Below are 25,351 nucleotides of genomic sequence, written 5' to 3'. Positions count from 1 at the left end.
AGACCCACACCACCAGGTTCAGGAACCTTTATTACCACTTGACCATCAGGCCCCCGGGTAACTTCACTCACCCTAACCCTGAACTGATTCAACAACCTCTGGACTCATTTCAAGGACTCATATATATTACTTATTATTAATTTTTTTTGTATTTGCATAATTTATTGTCTTTTGCACATTGGCTGTTTGCCCTTGTGTGCAGTTTCATTGATTCTGTTGTGTTTCTTTGTATTTATTATGAATGTCCGTAATAAAATTAATCTCAGGATTGTACGGTGCCTTGTAAAAGTATTCACCCCCCAAGCCCTTTGATCACATAAAAGAGTATTACGACCAGGGATTATGATCAATTTAACTGACATTTTTATTTGTGAATCACATGTTCCTTTTTATTTAGAGTAGAGCCCCAAAAACAGGGAAAATTGTAAAGCATGGAAAACTAAAAAAGCAAAAACTGAAATGTCAGTAGTTCCAAAGTATTCAACCCCCTCCCGCCCCCCCACCATGCTCAGTAGTTATTTGAATCACCTCTTTCAGCTATTACGTCCAGTTGTCTTCCTGCTGAAGGGTCTCAGGCCCAAACGTCAACGGTACGCTTTCCATAGATCCTGCTGAGTTCCTCCAGCATTTTATCTGCTTTGCTTGGATTTCCAGCATTTGCAGAATTTCTCGTTTTTTTTTTTTTTGCAACCAGTAGTCTTTTTGGATAAGTCTGTATTACTTACACACATGGAGCAAGATTTGCCTATTCCTCCATAATCTGTGCTAGGTTCGTTGGGGAGCTGTGGTGGACAGCAGTCTTGATGTCTTGCAGAGATGTTCCATCAGATTAAGGTTAGGACTTTGACTGGGCCTCTGATGGACATCAGTTTTGAAGCCACTCCATAGTTGCTCTGGCGGTGTGTTTTTGGTCATTGTCCTGCTGAAAGAGAAACTTCCTCCCTGGTTTAAGCTTTCTGACAGAGGCTAGCAGGTTTTTATCCAGGATCTCCCTATATATAAGCAGCATTAATCTTTCCATCAATCTTGTCCAGATTTCTAGTACCTGCTGTTGGATAGCATCTCCATGGCGTCATGCTACCTCCACCATACTTTACAGTAGGGATGGGATTATCTGGCTGTTTTTTTTTAGCGTGTCGCACCAGACAGTCAGTCATTCTTGTCTGGCGCGTGGTGTCAGGATTGGTCTCCTTTTGGATTAACCGAGTCACGATATGAACGTTCCTGACTGGACCTTTTTTTTTTTTTTACGACGCCGAGTGGCTAGCTTGACGCTCAACCCGGCACGGATGATAAGCGTGCTTGGGGGGGTGGCCCGACTTGGATTTGAACTCAGGAACCTTCACTCCGGAGTCCGGCACTGATGCCATTGTGCACCAGCCGGCCATCTGGCTGGTGCACAATATTAGATTTACACCACACATATCGCTTAATATAAAAAAGCATATCCTTGACCATAAATATTTTGCAAATGTAAAGATGTGGAAGAAGAACTTGTGGTCAGATGAGACTAAAATCGAACTTTTGGGCCTCAACGCTAAGCAGAAGTTTGTTTATCATGTTGTGCAAAGCTGATGGAGACTTATCCAAAAAGACTACTGGCTATATCTGTGAGAAGTGAGTCAACTAAGTACAGAGCAAAGTGGGGTGAGTGCTTTAGAACTGTTGACATTTAGGTTTTAACATTTTTCAGTTTTTTGTGCTTTACAATTTCCCCTGATTTTCAGACTCTACTGTGGAAAAAGGAACATGTGATTCACAAATAAAAATTCTCAGTTAAATTGATCAAACAAAGAGTTGGGGGGTTGAATACTTTTACAAGGCACTGCATGTGGTGACTTGTATATAATTTGATAATAAATTTTCTTTGAACTTTGAATTATTTTGACATCAAATTGTCAGTAACCATATAAGCATATAACAATTACAGCGCGGAAGCAGGCCATCTCGGCCCTTCTAGTCCGTGCCGAACTCTTACTCTCAACATCTAAAATTCCTCTGGTGGTTTGATAGTTTGCAGTTGGCTTAGGTAGCCAGACTTGCAGGGAATACTGGACAATTGTACCTAAAATGTTTAACAGGGATCTATCTTATAGTTGTGAGGTCAGCCACATTGCCAGGGTAGAGGTGGTCCTGATGATCCCCATGTGACAGCCAACCCTCATTACCAGCAAGAGAATGTCAACTTCATACATGACAATACAGCATTATCCTCCAATATCACTCGAAGAGAACCTGTACCGCACAAAGGAATAAGGCCTTCTCTGGGATGTCTGTAACTGGGTAAGATTGTAGTATGCCCTCTCCTGGTTGGACAGGGAATGACTGACAAATACAGACTTAACTGCATTCTGGAGTTGGCTCTGTGTCTTAGCATTCTGTGAGGTCATGGTACACAGATAAAGGAAAGTACTGTGTGTCAACAAGAGAAATTTAGTACCAGTAAAGTATTATCTTGTATTCAAGCTTTCATTTCACTCTGTAAAGACCTGTCACAATGGATCATGTTCAGGGACTGATCAACTCCACAATCACCTCCCTGACAGTGAAGGGCTAGGACCTACTTAGCAGAGTAACGCTGGGGGGAGGGAAGGATTAAGAAATGAGATCTTCAAAAGGTGATTTCTCAGAAACATATCCATTATTAAGGACCTTCACCAACCAGGACATGCCCTCTTCTCAATACTACCGTCAGGGAAGTGCCACAGAAGCCCGCGGACACTCACTCAATGTTTTAGGAACGGTTTCTTCCTCTCTGCTACCAGATCTCTGAACAAGTTGCATTACCTATGATAATAACCCTGGTTCTGAGAATGAGTTGTAAAACCCTTATCACTAGTTATATAGTAGAATATAATCCTCAAGAGAGACACCAGAAGCAAACTTCAGAACCAAATCTGTTGGGAGAGCATGGGGGACTGGAGAGTGAGTGTTAACACAGGTGCTCTCCTCCCCCAACATTCACAGAGTCATTTGAATGACCAGCACATTAGAAGTGGAGAAGGGTGGCTGTGTAACGTATTGTATGCAGGTTGGGTAAATCATAAAAGTAGTTGAGGTAAAGAAATCCTGGGTGTTAGAGTTCATTGTGAAAGCCCAAGGATAGTTGATAAAGAGTCCAGTAAGCATCATGAGATGGCCCAGAGTTGATCACGCAGCCATTGTTGCCTAGTTATTAACTGAATTGGGTATGTTATTTAATCAAACTAAATATTGTGATTGATGTGTAACAAGCTATGTTGGGCTGAAATAAGTACATAAAATATATGATTTCAATTTGTCCATTGGAGACTTTGCCTGGATGTACAATGGCTTTCTCCCTAATGATATAAAATAATAAACCTTTGATAATCAGAACCAAGCTGGGTGTCAGGTGATTTTCTGATATATTAATTTTGCTTTTTATAGCTATAACCTGAACTGGTGTCATATGTGCATTTTGGCAATGTAAAACTTCTAATCAGATTTGAGCATTTCCTGCTTCTTTACATTAGAGTGTAAGGGCATTCACCATGGAGCTGGAAAGAGAATATTAAATCAGCAAAGTTTTGAACTTGATTGTTGCATTTTAGTACTTAGCGTAGTTGTAATTTTCTCTTTTCAATTCAAAATGATGCGTTTGCATGGAGTATTCAAATAATATCGAGAAGTGAATTTAGAAGAGACCCTGTCATTCACAATGAAATATACAGTTTAAAATCAACCATTGAACATAAAGTTATATATGTAAGTTATTGATCTTAAATAGGCATTATAATACCAGAGAACATTTCAACCAACCATAGGAGATGGCTGAGCTGAAAATGGAACTTTAGGCTATTGAATTATGTTTTCACCACTGCCGACTACTTGTAAACTTTTCAGGCAAACTTCTCTGCTTGGTCTATTGTTCTACTTTTATAGCCATACTTAACCCTGTATGTAATGAATTGTATTTGAAATGGAAAAGCTCATAATTTGAATTTTTGAGTAGGGGAACTGAACCGAGTGATGTCTTCATTCAAGGTACTACACTAAACAGTCTTCTCAATTTGTTGGATTGTTACGCTCATACTTCTAGGACAGGGGTTCCCAACCTTTTTTGCAACGCAGACCAGTTTAATATTGACAATAATCTTGTGGACTGGCCGACCGGGGGTGGGGGTGGGGGGGGCGGGGTGATGTTCAAGTAGGGTTAAACTCACCTCAGCATGTCTTTTACAGTTAGGGTTGCCAACTTTCTCACTCCCAAATAAGGGACAAAAGTAGCAGTCAAATCCCGGGACACTTTACCCAGTAAAGACTACCATGACCATGAAGCTTTGCGTGGGCACCTGTTTGCGCATGCGCGTACGTGCCAATTTTTTCCCACAAATCGGTTTTGCCTTTATCTTCCCGACTACACTGTACATACATTATTTCTACTTTATATAGGCTGTGTATTTGTCATATTATTCCTGCTTTTACTATATGTTAGTGTTATTTTCAGTTTTATGTGTTATTTGGTATGATTTGTTAGGTTATTTTTTGGGTCTGGGAACACTCAAAAATTTTTCCCATATAAATTAATGGTAAGTGCTTCTTCGCTTCATGCCATTTCGGCTGGAAAGGTTTCATAGGAACAGTGTAATACAGTGTAGTCGGGAAGATAAAGGCAAAACCGATTTGTGGGGAAAAAATCGGCAGGTACGCGCATGCGCACATCATGCATGCGCACACAAGTGCCCGCGCAAGGCTTCATGGTCATGGTAGTCTTTCCCGGGGTAAAGTGTCCCGGGATTGACTGCTACTTTTGTCCCTTATTTGGGAATGAGAAAATTGGCAACCCTAACTGTAAAAGACATGTTGAGGTGAGCTCTATCTTAGTGGGGGAATTACGGGACAAGAGCAGTCCCGTATGGGACAAACCAATTTAGCGCAATATACGGGATGTCCTAGCAAATACGGGACAGTTGCCAACCCTATGTTCAGGTTCAACAGTGCGTGACAAGGAATGAGGAAAGGTGCAGCTGACTCATATTGTTTCATCGTGACCCGGTAGCATATGGTCTGCGGCCCGGTGGTTGGGGACCTCTGTTCTTTACTTAATTTGGAGACAGACAGTTGGATTGTGTTATTGGAGAAATTGTGCTCAATTGAACAATACTGTGTATCCAGACTATTTGTAACCTGTTGTTAATTGCTTTTTTAAGGATGTCATCCTGTCGACTAGCAATCTATCTGATACAATCTCATCGGTTAGTATTGAGGAAGACTTAATTCCATCTCCGGTTCCTTCAGTGATGAACCATATTGATACCCGCAATGACAGTAGTAGTTCAAAGTTTGCAGCTTTTGTTGACAGTGAAGAGTTTCAACCTCAGACAGTAATTAGCAACCAGGAGACGTTCTTACCACTGTTTTCATCCGATGTGCCGTCATCTCAGACTCCCCAAATGCAGCAGCAAAAAACGTCCAAGTTTGAAGTGCCTCCCAGCATGTCTCTGAATGCCCAGACATTCTTAAGTCCAGGGAATCAGAAGTTTACAATTTCTGCTTCGCCACCACCAGCCATTACGCATACTGCTTCTTCTACGTTTACGCAAATACCTGCTGCTACTACGTTTACCCAAAACCAGAATCTTCATCTTGCCACTAAGCAGCAAGGAGTGCCTTGTAATGTTGCTATGCAGCCACCAAAAACTCACACAACTTTTGCTGTACCAAAAGCTGGCCCTCCTGCTGGGCTTGGGAGTCGAACTAAACAGCTGCAGAAATTTGTGCCTGCAAAGTCAGAGCTTGTTCCAATAGCGCCTGCTGCTTCACCAAATGCCTTCCTAACACAGTTGTTGGCACCAGGTAAGGGCATTCTGATCTTGCATTTGATATTTTCTGTGTAACTGTACAATTTGTTCTTTACGCGGAATAGAGTTTATCATTGGCATTGAATATTGGATTTTATTAGATCTTGTGCCCAAATGAAGTTTTGTTTATTTTTATTTTAGTGGTCGAAGAACTAAACAGATTTTATGTTACATGGCGTAGGTTTTATTATTTTTATGACCTTTAGAAAGTGGCCATTTTAAATTTTAATCATTTTTCTAAGAGACTTGCTCTTAAATTTGGATGCGCTGAGTAAATATTAAAAAAATTAGAATAATAATACAAATAACTTTATACATTAAGATGCAGGCTCAAAGTGCTTTACATAGATTGTAAAAATAAATCAGTATAGTCATAAAAATACAAGACAAAATTAAAAGTCATAAATAAAGAAACATTTTGTAGAATAAAATGTAATCAAATATACCAAACTATATAAATATAATTAACATCAAAAGGCATTAAGTAATCAGAAAAGTAGGCCAAATTAAAAAAGTAGGTTTTTTAGAAGTGCTTTGAAACATTCCACAGTACTAGTCTGGCATATCTCCATCGGAAGAGTACTCCAGATTTTTGGTGCAGAAGAGCAAAAGGCCACCTCGCCAGTTCTTATATGCTTGTCTCTAGGAACTCTAAGCAAACCATTATTCATGGATCTAAGATTACAATTAGGGATGTAAGGGGATAGACACTCCAAAATATACAGAGGAGCTAGGTTATTCAGAGCCTTCTACACAATGAAGAGTATTTTATTATTAATCCTAATGGATACAGGCAGCCAGTCTCATGCCAAAACTGGTAAAATGTGCTCAGATTTTCTTTCTTTGGTTAGGATTCTTGCTGCTGCAGTTTGAACAAGCTGCAGCTGATTTATATCTTTCTTTGGCAATCCTGGAATGAGTGCTGTTCAACAGTCTAATCAGCTAAAAGCAGAAGAGCGCATCAGTTTCCCTGCATCTTGTGATGTAAGGTGCTCCTTCTTTCCGCTGGCCTGCAGTTCACCCTTGGGCAAGGTATAGCACATGCTTAGCCTTCCCCAATCACGGTCACGTGAAGCCACGCGAACAGGAGGTGGATGGTCGTACGAGCAGCTGGTGCATATCACAGGTCCTGGTTATGTGACTTTAAATCTGTGTCCTGAGTTACCAACCAACATACCTGCCTTTGTGTAAGCTGCCAAATCTGCAAAAAATGGTGAACATCTTTAAATTTCCCATCTAGCTTCCCTTGGTTAAAGTGAACGTCAACAATAAGAGCAGGAGTAGGCCACCTGGCCTTTCAAACTTGCTGTGCCATTCAGTATACTCATGGCTGATCTATGTTGGCTTTAAATCTTCTGTGCTAGTTCTCCATAACCATTAATTCCTCGATCTTTCAGATATTTATCTTACCTGTGTCTTAAATATTATTCCAGTGATCTGGCAGAAGGTTCCAGAGTTTCACTACCTTTGGAGAGAGCAGATTCCTCAGCACCTCAGATTTAAGCGAACAGTCCTTTGCATGACTCTCCCACTCTTAAATCTCTACTGTTATGGCCCTTCCACCATTTGGCTCTTGAACCAAAGGGGATAACTTCACTCAACTTCACTTGGCTCATCTTTGAAATATTCCCACAAACCTATGGACTCACTTTCAAGGACTCTTCATCTCATGTTCTGAATATATATGGCTTATTTATTTATTTTTCTTTTTTTTTTGTATTTGCCATTTGTTGTTTTTTGCACCCCCACATTGGTGCAGTCTTTCATTGAGTATTATGGTTATTATTCTATTATGGATCTGTTGAGTATGCCCGCAAGAAAATGAATCTCAGGGTTGTTCATGGTGATATATACACTTTGTTAATACACTTACTTCGAACTTTTGAACTTCACTACCATTTTAGTGAAACTCCCGTGCTTCCTTTATAAGCTCTTGAGATCTATTCTAGTATGGTATTCAGATTTGGACATAGTTCCTGGCTGAGATATAACCATTGGTCCATAAAGATTGAGCAGAACTTGATTGCTTGAATAATATTTTCAATTTTTGTGAATCTATTGAACCAGTAATAATACATTGTTAGATTTGCTCTCCAAATTTGAAAGTTTTGCAGGATTAAATGGCTTAATAGTTTTAGAGCTAATTTTAATCAGTTGCTACTTGTGCTTAAATATTATGATTTAAGACAATAAATGGGCAATTTTTCTGTTGTTTAAGTACAATTTATCAAGTGATTGCAAGGTATTAAAGTTGATAAGAACAGTTTGGCTCAACTTAATCTAGTCATATACTCTGTCCCTAACATCCATTTAACCACAGTATCCACAATTATATAAAGCATTCCGGGTTTGGTCTGTGGTATTACATTTGGGAGTGTGTATTGTCAATGGAGAAATATCTCCTCACCTCAGTCTTAAATTTGAAATGATCATGTTTGAAATTGTTGTCCCTTGTCCTGCAGATTGCAGTTAATTTCAAATTATTTTCTTTTAAATTTTATCTTTTCACACAGTTTATAGTTTTATGAGCACCTTCTTCGGAGTTAAGTATTCTCCAGCCTTATCTAAATTAGGCCCATTGGTCTTGGAAATCGACAATACTGTCTCCCAACAATGACTATTACAATAACCACGCTTTGGGTTGCCTGACCTGAACTATATGCTTTTTGATATTGTATACCACAGACTTATATTCTTTGTTCACATTTTTTGGCTAAGATTGGGATTTTTGAACTTCATCCATGACAATAAAAACACTTTCTTGGCATATCTGTTGCCTGTACTTCTCTACAATTTTTTCTTGCTGCTTTTATATTAAAATTTTTTCAATTGTTATTCCACCCACTTTATTATTTTATCCAGTTTACAGTTGGCCCTCTGCATCCGCGGATTCAACCAACCACGGATCGAAAATATTGGAAAAAAAAATTCCAGAAAGTTCCAAAAAGCAAAGCACATCAAAGTTGCTGGTGAACGCAGCAGGCCAGGCAGCATCTCTAGGAAGAGGTACAGTTGACGTTTTGGGCTGAGACCCTTTGTCAGGACTAACTGAAGGAAGAGCTAGTAAGAGATTTGAAAGGGGGAGGGGGAGATCCAAAATGATAGGAAAAGACAGGAGGGGGAGGGATGGAGCCAAGAGCTGGACAGGTGATTGGCAAAAGGGATATGAGAGGATCATGGGACAGGAGGCCCAGGGAGAAGGAAGATCTCCCTCCCGGCACTTATCCTTGTAAGCGGAACAAGTGCTACACATGCCCTTACGCTTCCTCCCTTACCACCATTCAGGGCCCTAAACAGTCCTTCCAGGTGACGCGACCTCGGCACCTGTGAGTCGGCTGGGGTGATATACTGCGTTCGGTGCTCCCGATGTGGCCTTCTATATATTGGCGAGACCCGACGCAGACTGGGAGATCGTTTTGCTGAACCACTTATGCTCTGTCCGCCAGAGAAAGCAGGATCTTCCAGTGGCCACACATTTTAATTCCACATCCCATTCCCATTCTGATATGTCTATCCACGGCCTCCTCTACTGTCAAGATGAAACCACACTCAGGTTGGAGGAACAACACCTTATATTCCGTCTGGGTAGCCTCCAACCTGATGGCATGAACACTGACTTCTCTAACATCTGCTAATGCCCCCCCCTCCCCCTCGTACCCCATCCATTATTTATTTATATACACACATTCTTCTCTCTCTCTCCTTTTTCTCCCTCTGTCCCTCTGACTATACCCCTTGCCCATCCTCTGGGTTTTTTATCCCCCCTCCCCCTTTTCCTTCTCCCTGGGCCTCCTGTCCCATGATCCTCTCATACCTTTTGCCAATCACCTGTCCAGCTCTTGGCTCCATCCCTCCCCCTCCTGTCTTCTCCTATCATTTTGGATCTCCCCCTCCCACTTTCAAATCTCTTACTAGCTCTTCCTTCAGTTAGTCCTGACGTCGACTATACCGCTTCCTAGAGATGCTGCCTGGCCTGCTGCGTTCACCAGCGACTTTGATGTGTGTTGCTTGAATTTCCAGCATCTACAGAACTCCTCGTGTTTGTGTCCAAAAAGCAAAACTTGAATTTGCCACGTGCCGAGCACTACACTGAATCCACGCGAATGAAGTGATGTGTGGGCATACCCTGCTGTAGCCTCCCACCATTTCACAGATCCTCAGTCTCTCTCCAGCACTCGTTGTTTGAGCATTGTTCGCCTCGCGTCCCATTCGTTGCTACTTGTGTTTATGAGCGACAGGAAAGAGTTTTAAGGCTAGTAAGGGATGGCTGGCTAGCTATGTAAAGCGCTACAGCCTCAAGAACTTAAAGATCACGGGAGAATCGGCATTGGCTGATGCTGAGGCAGCATCCCGCGTTCCCAGAAGAGCTATGATGGTTGCGTCTGTACTGAACATGTACAGACTTTTTTCCTTATCATTATTCCCTAAGCAATACAGTATAACAACTATTTACATAGCATTTACATTGTATTAGGTATTATAAGTAATCTAGAGATGATTTAAAGTATACGGGAGGATGTGCATAGGTTATATGCAAATACTACACCATTTTATATAAGGGACTTGAGCATCCGCGGGGGGGGGGGGGGGGGTCCTGGAACCAATCCCCCGCGGATACTGAGGGACGATTGTATTTTTATTTGTGGTAGAGCACGGAATAGGCCCTTTCAGCTCTTTGAGCCACGCCACCCAGCAACCCTCCAATTTAACCCTCGCCTAATCGCGGGAGAATTTACAATGACCAATTAACTTGCTAACTGGTATGACTTTGGACTGTGGAGTAAACCCAGAGGAAACCCATGTGGTCATGGGGAAATCGTACAGACTGGTTACAGTGGTGGGAATTGGACCCAGGTCGTTTCTACTGTAAAGCATTGTGCTGACCACTATGCTGCCGTGCCACCCAAATCATGACACATTTTCTGACTGACTTTCCTGATTGCAGTGCCCTTGGTATTCTCTATATATGTGAGAACTTTGCACTGTATTTCCAGAACGAGTCATCATGAAAATGACACAATGCTGATACCAGTCACTGACATTCATTACTTTTCTCCCTCAGCCCCCTTCATTCCTCCTCTAAGGACATTTACAAGTGATCTGGTAGCTGTCAGTTATCTGCTCCTTATTTAGGCACAAGACAGTTATAATTTATAATGGTAATTTAAAAAAATATTGGTTTTGGTTCCATCTTCATTTCTATAAGACTCGATGGGCTGAATGGCCAAATTCTGCTCCTATCTTTCATGGTTTTATATAAGTTGAGCATGCTCTTGGAGTATTGTGTAAAGTTTTGGTCTTCCTGTTTTAGGAGAGACAAAACCAATATGGAGAGAGTTCTGAAAAGATTACAAAGATAATACCTTGACAAAAGGGCCTGAGTTATAGGGAGAGGTTCTTTATTTATTCACTCATTCTCTCTCCCCCCCTCTCTCCCCCCCCTCTCTCCCCCCCTCTCTCCCCCCCTCTCTCCCCCCCCTCTCTCCCCCCTCTCCCCCCCCTCTCCCCCCCCCTCTCCCCCCCCTCTCCCCCCCCTCTCCCCCCCCTCTCCCCCCCTCTCCCCCCCCTCTCCCCCCCCTCTCCCCCCCTCTCCCCCCCCCTCTCCCCCCCCTCTCCCCCCCCTCTCCCCCCCCTCTCCCCCCCTCTCCCCCCCTCTCCCCCCCTCTCCCCCCCCTCTCCCCCTCTCCCCCCTCTCCCCCCCCTCTCCCCCCCCTCCCCCCCCTCCCCCCCCTCTCCCCCCCCTCTCCCCCCCTCTCCCCCCCTCTCCCCCCCCTCTCCCCCCCCTCTCCCCCCCCCTCTCCCCCCCCCTCTCCCCCCCCCTCTCCCCCCCCCTCTCCCCCCTCTCCCCCCCCCTCTCCCCCCCCCTCTCCCCCCCTCTCCCCCCTCTCCCCCCCCTCCTCCCCCCCCCCTCTCCCCCCCCTCTTCCCCCCCTCTCCCCCCCTCTTCCCCTCCCCCTCTCTCCCCCCCTTTTTTGTTGATGTTTGCTCAAATTTGTGTTTGTTCTTGAACAAATGGGGATAATTACACTCACTTGCCCCATCACTGAAATGTTCCTTTCACCAACGATCTCACTTTAAGGACTCTTTGTTTCATTATCACATATTCTTGGAATTTATTGCTATTTATTTATATTTGCATTTGCAGTCTCTGCACTCTGGTTGATCTTTCATTGATCCCGTTATAGTTACTATCCTATAGGTTTGCTGAGTCCTGGCGAAGGGTCTCGGCCCGAAACATCAACTGTACCTCTTCCTGTAGATGCTGCCTGGCCTGCTGTGTTCACCAGCAATTTTTATGTGTGTTGCTTGAAATTCCCGCATCTGCAGATTTCCTTGTGTTTGCGATTTTGCCTGAGTATGCCCACTGGAAAACAAATCTCAGGGTTGTATATGGTGGCATGTATGTACTTTGATAAGAAATTTTCTTTGAACTTGGCAACACTGGATCTTAATTCCTCTGGAGCTCAGGAGAATGAGAGGTGACCTCAGATATATGGATAAGGCAGGCAGTCATAATCTTTTCCCCAGGCTTGGGGAGTCCAAAACTAGAAGGCACAGATACAAGATAAGAAGGAGAGATTTAAATGAGACCTGAGAGTTACTGTTCTTTACACAGAGAGTAGTGAGCTTATAGCTGCCAGAGGAATTGGTGGAGGTGGGTACAGTTGTAAAATTTAAGAGGCACATAGGTAGGTTCATGGAAGATACGGACTTGGAGGGTTATGGGCCAAATGCGAGTAGCTGGTGCTGACATATAACATGCTGTGGTCGGCGTGGATCAGTTTGGCTGAAAGCCCTGTCTCGGTTCTTTATTACTCAATGAGCATATCACATCGCTGTTCACTTTCAGATCAGTACTAGATAAATTACTTTGATTAGTCTGGAATAGGAAGCCAACCAATCTGATCAGTCAGCCTACACTCAGTGGCCACTTTACCAGGTATCTCCTGTACCCAGTAAAATGGCCACTAAGTGTATGCTCATGGTCTTCTGCTGCCGTAGCCCATCCACTTCAAAGTTTCATATGTTATGTGTTCAGAGATGCCCATCTGCACATCACTATTATAACACGTGGTTATTTCAGTTACTGTCACCTTTCTGTCAGCTTGAACCCAGTCTGTCCATTCTCCTCTGACCACTCACATTAACAAGGTGTTTTTGCCCTCAGAACTGCTGCTCACTGGATGCCTTTTGTTTTCACTCAATTCTCTGTAAACTCTAGAGACTGAAGTGTGTGAAAATCCCAGTTATTTCTGAGATACTCAAACCACCCTGTCTGGCACCAACAATCATTCCACTGTCAGATTCATTTAAGTCACATTCCTTCTCCATTCTGATGTTTGGTCTGAACAGCAACTAAAACACTTGACCATGTCTGTTTGCTTTTATGCATTGAGTTGCTGCCATATGATTGGCCGATTAGATATTTGCAATAGTGAGCAAGTGTACCTAATAAAATGGCCACTGAGTGTATATTTTAGCCAAAAGTTTAATTAACCCGCTACATATTGGCGAGACACGACGCAGACTGGGAGATCGTTTCACTGAACACCTGCGCTCTGTCCGCCAGAGAAAGCAGGATCTCCCAGTGGCCACACATTTTAATTCCACGTCCTGTTCCCATTCTGATATGTCTATCCACGGCCTCCTCTACTGTAAAGATGAAGCCACACTCAGGTTGGAGGAACAACACCTTATATTCCGTCTGGGTAGCCTCCAACCTGATGGCATGAATATTGACTTCTCAAACTTCCACTAATGCCCCACCTCCCCATCGTACCCCATCCATTATTTATTTATATACACGCATTCTTTTTCTCCCTCTGTCCCTCTGACTATACCCCTTGCCCATCCTCTGGTTTCCCCCCCCCCCTTTTCTTTCTCCCTGGGCCTCCTGTCCCATGATCCTCTCATATCCCCTTTGCCAATCACCTGTCCAGCTCTTGGCTCCATCCCTCCCCCTCCTGTCTTCTCCTATCATTTTGGATCTCCCCCTCCCCCTCCCCCTCCCCCTCCCCCTCCCCCTCCCCCTCCCCCTTTCAAATCTCTTACTCGCTCTTCTTGCAGTTAGTCCTGACAAAGGGTCTTGGCCCGAAACGTCGACTGTACCTCTTCCTAGAGATGCTGCCTGGCCTGCTGTGTTCACCAGCAACTTTGATATGTGTTGTTTAATTGACCAATTGATTTTTGGTATACGTTTACTTGGTGTTGACCCTTGAACACAGTGTTTTAAAGACTTCAAAAATTTTCACCAGGAAATTTGCTTAGCTGTTTTATATGAGACATTAGTTTTCTCAAGACTGGTAATTGTTTCAACTAACTTTATGCCTTCTTCTGTACAATTGCTGGAGCTTGGAAATACAGGTTAGGAAATGTAGTTAGGACAGGTTGGGAGGGAGAGCTGGATGGTGATATCTTTAAATTAATTTAAAACAAACTATTGATTTGCATCAAATGGACCAGATCTAAAGCTGAAATGAATATGTGTGTATATTTGCAAGAAAAAGTTTGTGAACCCTTTGCAATTAATTACAAGTGGTTTGCATTACAATGGTTTTCTGCATTAATAACTCGTAAAATGTGGTCTGGTCACAATAATAGACCAGCATAATCTGCAAACAATTGTACTTTTCATGTCTATATTGAACATATTGTTTAGTCATTCACTGTCCAGGCTGGAAGAAGTATGTGTACCCTTGTATTTAAGGACTGGTAGAACTTTCCACCAAATGTTTCCCGCAGCTGCTGATCAGACTTACATAACAGCGAGAAGGAATTTTAGATCATTTCTCCATATAAAACTGTTTCAGTTCATCAATATTTCTGGGATACCTTGCATGAACAGCCCTCTTAAGGTCATACATCAGCATCTCAATTGGGTTAAGGTCTGGACCTAGCTGTGTTTCCTCTGTGGTGTACTTCCATGAACACCATTCTTGTTCAGTGTTTTTTTTATAGTGGGCATATGTACAGAGACTTCTGCAAGTTAAGAGATTTCTGCAGGTCTTTTGCTGTTACCCTTGAGTTCTGTTTCACCTGCCTCAGCATTGCTAGTTGTGCTCTTGGTGTGATCTCTGCAGGATGCCCACTCCTTGGGAGAGTAGCAGCAGTATTGAATTTCCTCCATTTGTAGACAATTCCTCTTACTGTGGATTGATAGACACTCAGGTCTTTAGAAGCACTTCTGTAGCTTTTTCCAGCTTCTACAATTCTCCTTCTAAGTTCCTCTGAAAAATGTTTTGATCAAGGCATGCTGCACATAAACAGATCTTTCTTAAGAAGAGCAGACTCTGTCAGTAACCTGACTTTGTGTGTCCTTTTTTTATAGGGTAGGTCACCTCTCCAACCCACACCTGCAATCATCTCATCGATTGGAACACCTGACTCCAAATAGTTTTTGTAGAAGGCATTACCCCAGAGGTTCACATACTTTTTAGAACCTAGACTGTGATTATTTAAATGGTGTACTCAGAATTGATGAGAAGAAATTGTTTCTGTGTGTTAGTAGTTTGGGAAGATTGTGTTTGACTATTATTGTGACTTAAATGAAGATTAGACCACTTTTTAATGAGTAATTAATGCAGAAAACCAGGTAATTGCAAAGGGTTCACAAACTTTTTCTTGCAACGGCAAGTGAATAAAAAATTATGTCTTATACTATCCCTCAGAATTGTAAATCTTTTACTTTGAGAATGATTTGTTCTTCTGCAAGCTCACTCTGCATAATATCTTTATGTTCTTACAACCTATCAATAAGATTATTTTGATTTGCCAACATTTTGAAACTGTTCATCAACTTTCCGTAAAGTACTAAGTTGGTATTAATCTGAAAAGCTCTTAGAAATCAATGATGGGATGCACAGGAAATCAATTTGACATCTGATCATGTTGACTGCATCCACATGTGCTGCACTACAGCCAGTTGCCAAAGCTCCTTTAATGGCAGTCTCAAAATAATGATCTTTATTGGTTAGGAGGACATTGGAAACAGGCAGGAAGATGTGCTATCATATGTACCACATACCACCTGAATTGGAATTTGGTGTCTTTCCTTTCAGCTCTAAGTCGAGCCTTGTTGGTTCAGAAACTACAGGTCTCATCTAAGTTCTACATAACAGTTACAATGGTTTATTTTCCAATGTTTTTTCTTTCAGTTTATTGGTAGTAGTCACTTCAGTAGTTATAGACCTGAAGGAACACTTTGTAGTAACTGGATATGGAAATATTATTTCTATTTAATAGAAGTTCAGTGAAACCTAGAAAAAAGCAATAATCAAAACATTTCTGAGAAAATAGTTCTTTCCGAGTATTCATGACAAAACATTGAACTATAGTGTGTGTATATATGTCCTGACTACATTTTGATCTTTTACATTTTCTTTCATTTTTAATAAATGACTTAGCCCTATAGCAGTGTTTTAGCATTTGACAGAAAAACAAAGAGGAGAAACTTGTTTGAAAAGACTTGCCTGAATTGACAAGCAATCATGTTAATTTTCAGACAGTAGTAGGGTCGAAAGTGTTGAACAGATTATTTTTCCACATTATATAAATTAGGTTTAACGCTATTTTTTTTTCTTTTGCAGGCTCCAGTGCAGTTCTTGTAACCCCAACTCATTTAAAAGCTGAAGGTGTACTGACGTGTAGAGTTACCCAACCCAGTGTTGTTATCACACCAGCTGCCATTGCCACCGTAAGCTGCCCGTGGGATTTTCCTATTTCTTCTGAACTGGATGGCTTAGAACAAGTTTTAAGATGGTCCTATTTTAATTCTATAAATGATATAAAGAAACCTACTTTAATCAAAAATAATTTACTTAGATAAATAATGGAACAAATTGCTCAGCAGAGATTTCATTTTATCAACTCAGACTGATTTACAGTAAAGCTCCCTCAGCAGTCAAAGCAGTAAATCTCAGATCCGTGCCAGGTCACATATCTATGTTTTTGTTAGATCTTTCCTTGAGATTATTATCTGTGGTGCAATGGGTGAATTAATTTTTAAAAATATTTTGACCTTGCCTCTGGTTTCTTTGCTGATTAATATTAAACGTGTAGGCTGCTGGTTGGTTAGTTTTACCATTGGAAACAAGTTGTTGTTTTGGCACATCCAGAGAAAGAGACTGCAACAGTAGTGGACAGTGTATTTTTTCGTTGCCTCTATTTATCCCACTGTAACCATTCATCACTTGGAGCACTTTCACTTGATCCCCACAGCTCTCTTCTGCCAGACAGTCCACTTCTCTTGTTTCTCACCAAAATCCTACTTTTCTTGTGCATTTGCACTCAACCTCTTCTAAGCATCTGTTGATGTCTTCCCACCTTTTTTAAATGCCGAATTGAATACAAAACACCTGGGAGCTAAGCAACACTTTGTGTGATTTTTGACAACACTTTAAAACGTGTTTCAATATTCCATGCTGTTGCTTATAAAATGTTTGCTCCTTTTAAAGACATATCTCAAAGATCTGACACACACACACACACACACACACACACACACACACACACACACACACACACACACACACACACACACACGAACACACGAACACACACACGTCTCTCTGGCCTTGAAGCTGGATTTTGGCTATTGTTGGTGAGCTAAGTGTGTCCTGCATTTTGCCCTAACAACAATTCAGGGATAACCAAATTAAATTTCTTGCTTTAAAAGATTGCTGTGTTGAATTTTTCCCATTTAGGACAACGAAATGCAGCCTCTTCCATAACCGGTCCTTCATCTCTCAGTTAAAATGCACTCCCACACTCTGAACATGGAGTCAATGAACACAAAATGAGTTTTCCAGTAGCTGCTCTTAAAATCACCTATGGTCCCAACTTCCTTCTCTTTAAAATTTGAATGTAACAGCACTGTTATGGCCTATTGCAACAGGGAATGGATAGTCTGTTTTCCCATTTGGCAGGTTTTCGCTGGAGATGTAAGTAAATAATTCAAAACATGGGTAATATATTTTCATGTGCGGTTTGAATTGAAAGAATAGATGCAAATGGTATTTTGTAGCCTATTTTGAAGGCTAGGAGGGAGGAGAAGATGGCGGCACGATGCAGTGCATGCGGCCATTCCGAAAGAAATATTGTATCTGTGAAGTAGGATGCTGTGCACAATCCTGATTTGATAGAGACGGACGTGAGAAGCACGGAGGAACATGTGGAGAAACTTCTGAAATGCTTGCTTCGCTGCCGCTGCTACTGTGCGATCGAGAGTCTCCAGAGGGAAGGCCCCAAATCCTCGGCTTTGCCTATTGCCTGTTGCCGGGGCTGGTGTCGAAGCACTCGGCAGAGATGGTGCTCGATGCATTGGTGTCAGAGAGCTGGTCGGAGGCTCGGAGTTTTCGGACGGACTTGGAGTCGGACTGTGGTCGGATGCTTCCAGGATGCTGCATCGGCAAGTTTGCAGTGCTGGAGGTTTACCATCTGCGTGAGATGATGGGACTTTCGAGAGACTTTGAGATTTTACCGTGCCCATGGTCTGTTCTTATAAAATTACGGTATTGCTTTGCACTGTTGTAACTATATGTTATAATTGTGTTTTTTGTCAGTTTTCAGTCTTGGTTTGTCATGTGTTTCTGAGATATCATTCTGGAAAAACATTGTATCATTTCTTAATGCATGCATTACTAATTGACAATAAAAGAGGACTGCGTGTCCTCATAATCTAATCTAATCTAATCTAGTTTGTAGGGATCTGTCCCTAACTCTCCTTGAAAGTTGTGCTGATTGGTTTATATTGCTGCTTAATCTTCAAGAGCCATTTAGGCTATTCTGTAATGAGTAATGATTTGGACGATGGAATTGATGGCTTTGTGGCCAAGTGTGTGGACGATATGAAGATATGTGGAGGGGCAGGTAGTTTTGAGGAAGTAATGGCCACAGAAGGACTCAGACAGATTTGGAGAATGGACAAAGAAGTGGCAGATGGAATATATGATGTATAGATGTATGATAAAAGAAATAAAAGCAAAGATTATTTTCTAAAAGGAGAGAATATTCGAAAATATTGCAGGGTAGACTTGATGGACCAAATAGCTGGTTTCTGCTTCTGTCTCTTATGGTCTGATATGCTTCTTAGGGAAAATGAAAAACTAAAAATTCAAAACCTGAAATGTCAGCAGTTCAAAAGTATTCATCCCCCTTTGCTCAGCACTTAGTTGAACCACCTCTTGCAGCTATTATAGCCAATAATCTTTTTAGATAAACCTCTATTAGCTTTGCTCAACATCATGGAGCAAGATCTTCCCATTCCTCCTTGTAAGATTGCTCAAGCTGTGCCAGGTTAGTTGGGGAGCAGCGGTCTTTCCAGGGATGTTCGATTGGGAAGTCACTTCATGATTGCTTTGTCCTGCTGAAATATGAACTTCCTCCCCAGTTTAAGCTTTCTGGCACGGGCTTAGTAGGTTTTTATCCAGGGTCTGCCTGTATTTAGCAGCATTCATCTTCACATCAACACTAACCAGATTTCCAGTCCCTGTTGCTTACATGCAACTTAGTGTTAAGGCCAAAAAGATCCACATCTTTACAGCGTGTTCTAAGTGCCACTTTGCAAACTCTTTACAGGCAGAGATATGCTTTCTTTTTTAGCCAGGGCTTATCCTTGCCACTCTTCCATAAATACCCTTTTTGTGCAAGGCCTTAGAGATTGTGGAGCGTTGAACTTCATCTCCAGTTGCAGCCACTTCTTCTGCAGCTCACTCAGAGTGACTCTTGGCGTCACAGTAGCCTCTGTCACAAGTGCCATTCTTCTCCAGCGACTATGGGCAATCTGACTTGAGCAGTGAAGCTGTTTCTCCACATTTTCACGATGGACTGCACTGAGCTCCGAGTTATGTTCAGTGCCTTTGAGATCATCTTGTACCCTTCCCCAGATTTGTGCTTTACTATTATAACTTTCCTGATTTCAGAGGTTCAATTTAATGTCAGAGAAATGTATGCAATATACATCCTGAAAGGCTTTTTCTTCTCAAAACATCCACAAAAACAGAGGAGTGCCCCAAAGAATGAACGACAGTTAAACGTGAGAACCCCAAAGTCCCCTCCTAGCTCTCCTCCTGCGCGTAAGCAATAATCCCCCCACCCCCCACCAAACAAAAAGCACACCCGCTACCGAGCTCAAGCGTGAGCTAAGCGATAGCAAAGACACAGACCTTGCAGTTACCCAAAGGACTATTGCATTTCATCCGACATTCAGCAACCCACAGATTCTCTCCCTGGCAAGGGAGAGGGAGGTGTCCCCCATTTTCACAGCGAGTGGGAGACATAACAACAATGATGCTAAAAAGTTTGTTTTGTCACTTTTTACGAGCTCTGTGGCCGAAGGTCACAAAGGAGTCGCCGTTTCGAACCATCTTAACTCCATTTTATCTTGAATGTTGTTTTATCTTCATTTTGGATTGGTGTGTTCAAAATCTGCCATACTGTTCGAACTTGCAGAGAGAGGGGGATTTATTCTTCAAGTCAAGTCAAATCAACACAAATTCTTCACTAGAGTACAGACCTACCCAAGACTGCATAAAGTGCACAAAACAGTGCAGGCATTACAATAAATAATAAACAAGACAGTAGGCACAGTAGTGTCAGTCCAGGGTCTGGGTATTGAGGAGTCTGATGACTTGGAAGAAACTGTTACATAGTCTGGTTGTGAGAGCCCGAATGCTTTGGTGCCTTTTGCCAGATGGCAGGAGGGAGAAGAGTTTGTATGAGGGGTGCGTGGGGTCCTTCATAATGCTGTTTGCTTTGCGGATGCAGCGTGTGGTGTAAATGTCTGTAATGGTGGGAAGAGAGACCCCGATGATCTTCTCAGCTGACCGCACTATCTGCTGCAGGGTGTTGCAATCCGAGATGGTGCAATTTCTGAACCAGGTAGTGATGCAGCTGCTCAGGATGCTCTCAATACAACCTCTGTAGAATGTAGTGAGGATGGGGGGGGTGGGAGATGGACTTTTCTCAGCCTTCGCAGAAAGTAGAAACGCTGCTGGGCTTTCTTTGCTATGGAGCTGGTGTTGAGGGACCAGGTGAGATTCTCCGCCAGGTGAACACCAAGAAATTTGGTGCTCAGTCTCTATGGAGGAGTCATCGATGTTCTTATTGAAAACAGGTGATCCTCCAATTTTCTACATCAACAAATTGGGTGAGCTGGTAAGGTAATATATTGCACCTGAGGAAAGTTAGCATAGTAATTAGAAAGAGGATGAATAGTGTTGCAGCCCTACAATTTTGGTTTTTAATTTTTAGGAAATTGTTGACAGGTTTTGGAGTCTTTTTTTATTTCACATGATGTTTTGTAGATGGCTCGAAAAAAACCCCTACTTCGATATCATTTAAATTTAGAAATGAGACAGTAAAATGTGAAAATAGATGTGGGGCTGAATACTTTTTCAAGGCTCTGTAGCTACAAAGCACTAGTCCTAGAGGCACCTCACTAGTTGTCATCTGTCACACTCTAGAACTACTAGGTTGTAGTTCCCTCTTTTCTCTCTGTCTCAATTTTAAATGATAGGGTTAGATTTGCCACACTCCAAATTGCAGGGACTGTTCCATGGCCTTTAGAATTTTGGAAGATGACAACCAAAGAATAAGCTACTTTCTCTATTAGTGGCTTTCAGTCCCGTTAATTTCTTCACCTTGATTTCATTTAAACTCATATTAATCTCTCTTAATTTCTCCTTCTCAATACAGTTCCGGTTCCCTAAAATATTGGGAAATTAGTTGTGCCATCTTCCATGAAAGTTCTTACAAGGAAATATTTAAAATCTGTATTGAGAGTTGCTGGTGTTCTATGTATTTTTTTAAAGGCTTGTGGTACTCACCAATATATTTTAAAGATGTAATAGTTTTTTCCATTCTGCTCCAATCTGTACCAGAGAAAAGTAATTTTTCTCAGTTTCCTCAAATATGGTTAATTTGAAAAGAACCTTGTTTTACCACAATTTAACCACATAGGTGAAATTATTGCAGCTGTGGACGTATGTCAATCAAATGCTTTTGTGAAACATGTGGTTTCAACATCTTTGAAAAGGGAAGATTTAGAATAATTTGTAGGGTAGATTTCCCAAAACATGATGAGGAGGTTAGAACTGTCATGTGTTCCCTGAAATCCAAATCTAAAATACCCTAAAGACTGACCCTTTGGTAATGTTCAGTAGGCGGGGGAATTTGCAACTTTCAGTTTCTACTGAATCAAAAATAGACTTGAGAGAAAAAGAAAAACTGCAGGTGCAGATTTAACAGTTAGCTTAGAAGAAAGAGTTCGTCTTTTTGATATATTCCCAGCATTTAAGGACATTGACCCCTCAAGAGTTGTCATAAAAGACATAGAGGTTACAGTACCATCTCTGTAGTAATTTGGTTAGCAGAATAGTTTAAAGCAGGGGGTCCAAGCCTTTTGTATGCTATGGACCAATACCATTAAGTAAAGAGTTTGTGGACTCCAGGTTGGAACCCGTGGTTTAAAGGCCAGCAATATTTCTTAGTTCTCTGCTGCTTAATCTTCTAAGCTGGAGTTCCATTTTGCCCATGTCACTGAACGCGAAATATCATATAAATTATTCAAAATAAATTATAATAAAAGAGAAATAACAATCCTGCTTAGTACATGAGTTGTGAGCTTGCAAACCACAGTGCTCTGACGGACATTACCTATTCGTAGAATAATAGTGCTAAATTTCAATATATCGTGTGCTTATTTTAATGTGTGTTTATTTTAATGTGTATTTGAATGCCAGTCCCCATTGCCTCTATTTTCAATTACATCCCATATCCCATCTTGAATATTTTACGCAAACACGAGGAATTCTGCAATGCTGGAAATTCAGGCAACACACATCAAAGTTGCTGGTGAACGCAGCAGGCCAGGCAGCATCTCTAGGAAGAGGTACAGTCGACGTTTCAGGCTGAGACCCTTCGTCAGGTTAGTCCCGGCGAAGGGTCTCGGCCTGAAACGTCGACTGTATCTCTTCCTAGAGATGCTGCCTGGCCTGCTGCGTTCACCAGCAACTTTGATGTGTGTTGCTTGAATATTTTACGCTTTTTATTTAATCTTAATCAATTGAATTATACTGTTCAAATTACTACGATCCTTCCTTTTAAGCAAAGAACACACATTGCAGCTAAAGAAAATCTCAAAAAACAAATGGCCCTGGTAAGTTTTAAGTGAGTGCAAGTTACAGAACCAAGTAAGTTTTGATGGAGCACTAAGTCTAAGACCAGATAAGTTTAAAGAGAGCATGGGAACTAGAGCTGTGGTCAGTGGAGTCCCAGAAACCAGGAGCCAAGCATGTAGGAGTACAAGAAGTCAGCATTTGATGAACTAGATGCCAAATGGTCAGAATTTTCAAGTAGGAAGATAACAGATAGGCTGGTGGTGTAGTGACATCAGCTCCAGACTTTGAGATGGGTGGTCCTGGGTTCGAATCCAGCCAGCTCCTTGTACACTTGCCACCCGTGCTGGATTGAACATCGAGCTAGCAACTCGGCCTCGTAAAACCAGACAAACTGCTAAAGGAAACAGCATGGAGGGAAATAACGTAGATAACAGATTACTGAAGTTTTCCGTACATCTGTTTTGTACATCAAAAATGTAGGATTACGAATGGAAAATAATCATTGATTCCAGGTGCATTATTAATTAGGTAGTGTTGCATAGTTATTATATGAATATTTATAAGCCAATGCAACAGGATTTTAATTGTTACGGTGTCTCTAACAATCAGAAATCTGTAGAAAACATTACTTTAACTTGGTCTATTTCAACTACCTATTGGGGATATTATTGAGTTTTATATATATTTCAGCATCTTTTAATGTGTTGTCTTCTTATAGGCCTCGGGTGTAACGGATTTCCATCACAGTATTTTAGTTGGCCCTGCACAACAACCGGGAATGATGAGCACATCCCGGCAGACTTCACAGCACGGGAAATCAGCCATGCCCCATTTGTTTGCTGCAAGTGTGGTCCCGAGTACAGTTCGATTACAGCCCAAAACGGAACAAATTACAGCTCCGGCCTCAAACAGGCAGGCGCCTTCCCCCACGCCTACAAGTAAGCAACTACCTGATTTTGGTTTTGAATGTTGCAGTTTTTGCAGTGATGTAGTTTAAAGGGAAAGTAAGGGAGCCAGAGGGAATTTAAGAAATTCATTATTTATCAATGCATTCAACATAGTTACATATTTATTTGTGTACAGTTTTACATTCTCTGTATTTTCAAAGTTCAGAGTAAATTTTATTATCGAAGTACATATATGTCACCGTATACAACCCTGAGATTCATTTCTAATGGGCAAACTCAACAAATCTATAACCGAATTAATGAAAGACCATCCATCTAGGCCATTCAACCAGAGTGCAGAAGACAACAAACTGTGCAAATTCCAAAAGAAAAACAATAATATAAATAAGTATCAAGAACATGACATGAAGAGTCCTGAAAGTGAGTCCATAGATTGTGGGAACATATCAATGATGTTACAGGTGAAGTTCAGTGAAATTATTCCCTTTGTACAAGAGTTTAGGAGTAGTAACTGTTCCTAATTCTCCTAATTTTTTCCTAATTCTCTGCACACTCTTCTTTACATTCCTATATTCACGTGCTTTCTTTACTAAACGGTGATCATGAACACCCTTCTGATGCATTGACCACATCAATTATCCAGAGTAATCATCCCCTCAAAGCTAATCAATAAGCTTCAAGACCTTACCCTCCTTGTGCAATTGGGTCCTTGATTTCCTCACTTGCAGACCCCAGTCAGTTTGAATTGGCAACAACATCTCCTCCACAATTTCCATCAGCACAGGGATTCCACAAGGCTGTGTGCTTAGCTCCCTGCTCTTCTCACTTTATACTTATGACTGTGAGGCTAAGCACAGCTCCAATGCCATATTTAAGTTTGCTGATAACACCACTGTCGTTGGCTGAACCAAAGCTGGTAACAAAGGATGGAGATTGAAAATCTGGCTGAGTGTTCCACAACAACAGCTTCTCACTCAATGTCATCAAGACCAAGGAGCTGATTATTGATTTCAAGAGGAGGAAACCGGAGGCCCATCAACCAGTTCTCTTGGGGGATCAGAGGTGGAGAGGGTCAGCAACGTTAAATTCCTTGGTGTTATCATTTCAGAGGATCTGTCCTGGGCCCAGCAAATAAGTGCAATTATGAAGAAAGCACAGCAGTGTTTCTACTTCCATAGAGGTTTGCAAAGATTTGGCATGATAGCTAAAACTTTGACAGACTTCGATAGATGTGTGATGGAGAGTATATTGACTGGTTGCATCACGGCCTGGTATGGAAACACCAGTGCCCTTAAACAGAAAATTCTGCAAAAAGTAGTGGATGTGGCCCAGTCCACCACGTATTAAGCCCCCCCCCCCCCCCCGATTGAGCATATCTATATGGAGTGCTGTTGCAGGAAAGCCGCATCTGTCATCAAGGGCCCTCCCCCCACCGCTGAAGTTAGGTACTGTTCTCACTGCTGCCATCAGAAGGTACGGGAGCCTTAGGACCCATAGCTCTAGGT

General features: G+C 41.8%; 1 protein-coding gene across 1 annotated transcript in view; it reads left to right on the top strand.

Annotated features, from left to right (window-relative positions):
* The window catches only part of mlxip (MLX interacting protein), a 97,098-nt gene that overhangs the window by 51,400 nt on the left and 20,347 nt on the right, over nt 1–25,351 (top strand). Inside the window, exons 9-11 of the mRNA XM_072247953.1 lie at nt 5,172–5,817; nt 16,408–16,514; nt 23,657–23,876. Of these exons, the coding sequence (XP_072104054.1) occupies nt 5,172–5,817; nt 16,408–16,514; nt 23,657–23,876 (973 nt within the window). The remainder of the gene's footprint in view (nt 1–5,171; nt 5,818–16,407; nt 16,515–23,656; nt 23,877–25,351) is intronic.

This window comes from Mobula birostris, chromosome 31, assembly GCF_030028105.1.
Source record: "Mobula birostris isolate sMobBir1 chromosome 31, sMobBir1.hap1, whole genome shotgun sequence".
NCBI classification, from domain to species: domain Eukaryota; kingdom Metazoa; phylum Chordata; class Chondrichthyes; order Myliobatiformes; family Myliobatidae; genus Mobula; species Mobula birostris.
This window is presented reverse-complemented; position numbering and strand designations above follow the sequence as displayed.